This window comes from Octopus bimaculoides, chromosome 28, assembly GCF_001194135.2.
Source record: "Octopus bimaculoides isolate UCB-OBI-ISO-001 chromosome 28, ASM119413v2, whole genome shotgun sequence".
Taxonomy (NCBI): Eukaryota; Metazoa; Mollusca; class Cephalopoda; order Octopoda; family Octopodidae; genus Octopus; species Octopus bimaculoides.
Window position 1 is genome coordinate 15,464,775 of NC_069008.1, and position 4,473 is coordinate 15,469,247.

At 37.6% G+C, this 4,473-nt stretch overlaps 3 protein-coding genes across 3 annotated transcripts in view; 2 read left to right on the forward strand and 1 right to left on the reverse strand.

The window, feature by feature from the left end:
- Positions 1 to 861, reverse strand: part of LOC106874809 (zinc finger protein 91) — a 17,161-nt gene extending 16,300 nt beyond the window's left edge. The window contains exon 1 of the mRNA XM_052977432.1: positions 734 to 861. The gene's annotated coding sequence lies outside the window, so the exon portion shown is untranslated. The remainder of the gene's footprint in view (positions 1 to 733) is intronic.
- The window catches only part of LOC106872079 (zinc finger protein 239), a 70,244-nt gene that overhangs the window by 11,459 nt on the left and 54,312 nt on the right, over positions 1 to 4,473 (forward strand). The gene's annotated exons all lie outside the window — the stretch shown is intronic.
- LOC106874808 (zinc finger protein 239) overlaps positions 855 to 4,473 on the forward strand; it is a 3,955-nt gene continuing 336 nt past the window's right edge. The window contains exons 1-2 of the mRNA XM_052977423.1: positions 855 to 2,569; positions 3,739 to 4,473. The exon at positions 3,739 to 4,473 is cut by the window's right edge and continues 336 nt beyond it. Of these exons, the coding sequence (XP_052833383.1) occupies positions 3,931 to 4,473 (543 nt within the window). The 5' untranslated portion in view covers positions 855 to 2,569; positions 3,739 to 3,930. The remainder of the gene's footprint in view (positions 2,570 to 3,738) is intronic.

The window sequence follows — 4,473 nt, forward strand, 5'->3', positions numbered from 1 at the left end:
CGTATTTCGCGAAGAAAAAAATTTCCGGGAAAAGTGAAAAATAAGGAGGGAGGGGTGAAGGGGAGGGGATTTAAATTTTGAAAATGCGATTCTTTGAAAAAAAAAAATTTTTTTTTTTTCCAGAATCGGATCCTCCATAACCAAAAACGTGGGATTCCGTAAAAATATCAATATATATCCATTTGACCGGAAGTTATGAGGGAAAAATCGGATCTTGTGAATTTTCCGAAAGTCTCCTCCCCCCCGGATCGTTAGCGCGCATTTTTTGTTTCATATTCGTTTTCCCCATACTTGTTAACACCCTCCAGGCTGATTAATTTTTGTTTTTGTTCTCGGGTGAGGATCTTTATATTGACCGAAATCTGTAGCTATGCCTAAAAGAATATTGTTTTCTAAACATTTCAGTGGTTGGAGCGTTTCTTCAGAATATTTTTTAAGCTAAAGAAAAACAACATGCCAACGGCGGTGAGTGGAGAAAGTAGCCTCCATAGCTAAATATAGCAGCTAAATCCCACATAAATCAGACATCTGTCTTCCATAGCTAGAAATAGCCAACTCCCGCACAAATCATAGACATCAGTCTTCCAAAGTTAGAGATGGCAGCCAAATTCCACACAAATGAAGGTCATCTATCGTTCATAAACTATAGAGGAAAGACAAAGAATTAACGCGCAAAAAAACTGAACGTCTACAGATTTAAAAACATTAAATGCTTTCCTTGTTAAATACTTACGGAAATGCTTCGTAAAGGATAGTATTGTTATATATGTATGTATCTGGTAGTTGAGAAATGCATTATAAATACGTTTTATAAGTATTATAAATGTATAATCAGCTGATTAAGAGAAATTCATGTACAATACAATTAACTGCACGTCAACATCGAGATGTATGTTCAATGCACATGCGTAGTTCCTGTCATATTTAAGGCAGCTAAGACTAATTGTCTCCCTTTGTGCACGAAATATTCTTTTCCCACGAGAGTTCTGATATCCAGTAGTGAACTCGTTTGTTAACTTGACATGGTCAAGGTGAGCTCTGGTAAACTTAAGACGAAGAACGGTATTTGTAAGTCGACCGATCGCCAAATTATGCCTGATTTTAGAAGGAGACGAGTAATTAGATAGATTTGCATCTATACCTATTATCGAATTTTGTTAGGGCCCCATATGGTAAAGATGCGGATGGAAGACATGTGGGCAGAGGGTGATGTGCTAGCAACTCTCTCCCCTTACTGTTTTACTAAGTAAATAACTACGCAGAACCAGCCATGGTTGAAACAACAGCAAGCATTCTTGGTAGAGATGGACTATATGTAATCTGAACCCCCCCCCCTTATTTATTAATTTTTTTTACAGAATCCCACGTTTTAGGCTATGGAGATTCCGATTCTGAAAAAAAAAATTTTGAAAAATTTCAATCCCCCCCCCCACCAAGCAGGCTATTTACATGCTAGAAATAACAGCCAAATCTCACAAAACTAGTGTTAGGGTTAGGATAAAAGAAGCATGGTCATTCCTTACCCAAATGACTGTCTCGTCGCCTGTTATGTGCTCATAAATCAGTTTGATAGTTGAGCTCTGATTATGTGTGCAAATAAGTTCATAACTGGGTTTTATAGAAGATCCCATATATCATGGTGAGAGAAACAAATTCATAAATGCGGTGTTGGATATGGATTTACTATGGAAAAAAGTTAAGGGCGATTTAGCTGTTGTTTTTAACACATCTATACCACTGGGATCCTTTTCAAAACCTTTTTCTATTACTCAAACGAAAGATAAATGAATCCAATTTTTTTTTTATTTCCGATCTTATTTCCATTACACTCGAGCAAAGAAATAATTTATTAAGTTCTTTCTCTTCGAAATTCCACTCCCCATCCCCTCGGAAAAAAATTTTCCCCACAAATTTCTTTGTAACCGTAATCTATGTCGTTTGAAAACTAGTAATATAAAAAGAAATCCATTTTCCTAAAACGTACGAGAGATAAAATCGGATCTTGTGAATTTCCCTAAAGTTCTCTTCTCACATCCCAGTTCGTTAGAGCAAATTTTTGTTTTCATATTCGTTTTCTACACATTTTTTAATGTTCTTTTTTGTTTTGATGGCCAGTCGTTAAAGTAAACATAACCAATTGATGTGTTGAAACACATTTTGCTGTATCTGGAGAGAGTCGTATTGTCTTTTATCTAACACATTCACCGGTTCAGTTTCCACTCATTATTTATATCCTTTTCTTTTCCATTGACAAAGTTGCAAATGCAATGAAAATGTTGGAAAAGAAAAACAAGAAATATACGTAATAAACGAGTTGTAATTGACCCGTTGTCTTAAGTGACAAGGCAATAGCAACTCTCCCAGAGACAGCAAATTGAATCATAGTGAAACATAAAAGGGAGATAAGCGAGAGTAAATATTTGCGAGGGGACCTACGCATGCGCATTGAATGCGTTTTGATATCCGGTTAAATGTCTTGTCAATGAATTTCTTTTAATAAGCAGATCGATCATATGCTCTCAACTACCAGATACATATATAACAAAACTATCCTTTATGAAATCTTTCCGTAAGTATTGAACAATTCTATTACTTTGTGCTTTTTGTGTTGGTCGTGGGTGGGTTGTTAGGGGATTGTTTAACTGGGTTTTTTTTCTGTTGTGTGTTTTTATAAAACACCTTGTTGTCTGTGTTTGGCAGACTTCGTGAACGTTGTTCCCCTCTATGAAAAGGGGAATTAATTATTTTATTATTATTATCGTCAACTGTGGGATTTATCCCAAAAGTAATGTATTGCACCTCTGTAGTGGTGCTCTGTGAGGTCACGAGCAGGGTGGTCTACCTAACCCAGACCTGGTCTGGACGATGTCTATCTCTGAAAGGGAGGGTGGAGGTTGAAAATATATTCATCGCATCTGTCATCATCTACCGCCTAACCATCGTGACTTGTCCCGATTCATGGCTAATCAAGATGGAACGACTGCTCTTCTGCCTGTGGATAGGCAAAGGACCTATTGTAAGGCGCTCTATCTGTTGCCAACAACCGCTAAAGTGTGGGCTAGCGATGCCGTGGCTAATGATGCGCAGACATTTGCTGAGGCTAAGTCGTCTCTGGCTTTACCTGGATGCTGAACAGGTGTGGTCTTCGTTTGTCAAACTATTGCTTCCTAGGTTCACTAGTTTTAGTGAACTAGAACCGTGGATCAGACGTAGAGCAAAGCTGGGTGTTTTGCAGGCCGAGTGTCACAAGGCTCTCATGCTCTGCTGGCGCACGGGCAATGTTGGCAGCGTGGGTTCTACCTCGTCATTTTATAGAGGGTTAGTAGAAGCAGGGTGCTTTTATGTGGCACTTCACATGCACTTTTACACGGAAACACACATACTTTAATGTGGTAGTACTTTTACATGATACCACACAGATGCTTTGATGAGGAATGGATACAAGTGCTTTGCGCCACCAGAGGGACGACTCTTAACACATTTGTAATGGAGTGTGGCTCTTGGGTATAGCAAGGTGAAATGGGTCCATTGTCATATCACATGAGCAGTTCAGCATCCATACCATGTCTTTCTTGGTGTTCCATCTACTTTGTGAGATTGGCACTTCTTTATGGAGCTGTTGTCATCCAGCTCAGATGTTAAGGTAAAAGTTTATTTCTACCATTTATCTCATTAGAAATGAATTTGTATTTTTTTAAATAACCTCAACATTTTACACTGATGTTTCTCTAATTTCAGAACAGAAGAATCATCTACAACATCTGCAATCTTTTAAACACTAAAGGAGAGTTAAGAAGAGCCCGTGTGCTGATTGAAGTTGGATAAATATATGTAGGCTTTGCTAAATGAAGGTAACACTGGACAGAAATACAGCAGTATATAAAAACAAAAGCAAGAAAAATATATCAACTGGATTTGAGAGGAAAAGTAATGGAAAAGAGTGAGAAAAAAATGCAATTGATTTCCCCTGAATCCATGAAAAAACAGAGGAGATCATATGACTGTGATATCTGTACAAAGTCCTTTCTTCAAAAAAGTAACCTCTTTAAGCACAAACGTATTCACACAGGAGAGAAACCGTATCATTGTGATATCTGTGGTAAATCGTTCTCTCATAATAGTATCTTAATTACACATGAACGTATGCATACAGGAGAGAGACCATATCATTGTGAGATCTGTGGTGAATCATTCTCTCATAATAGTACCTTAATTACACATGAACGTATGCATACAGGAGAGAAGCCATATCACTGTGATATCTGTGATAAATCATTTTCTCAAAGTAATGCCTTAATGAAACATAAACATATTCATACAGGAGAGAAGCCGTATTATTGTGATGCCTGTGGTAAATCATTCTCTCAAAGTAGTACTTTGACTAGACACAGACGTATTCATACAGGAGAAAAACCATATCGTTGTGATATCTGTGGTAAATCATTCTCTGAAAGTGGTACTTTGACTAGACAC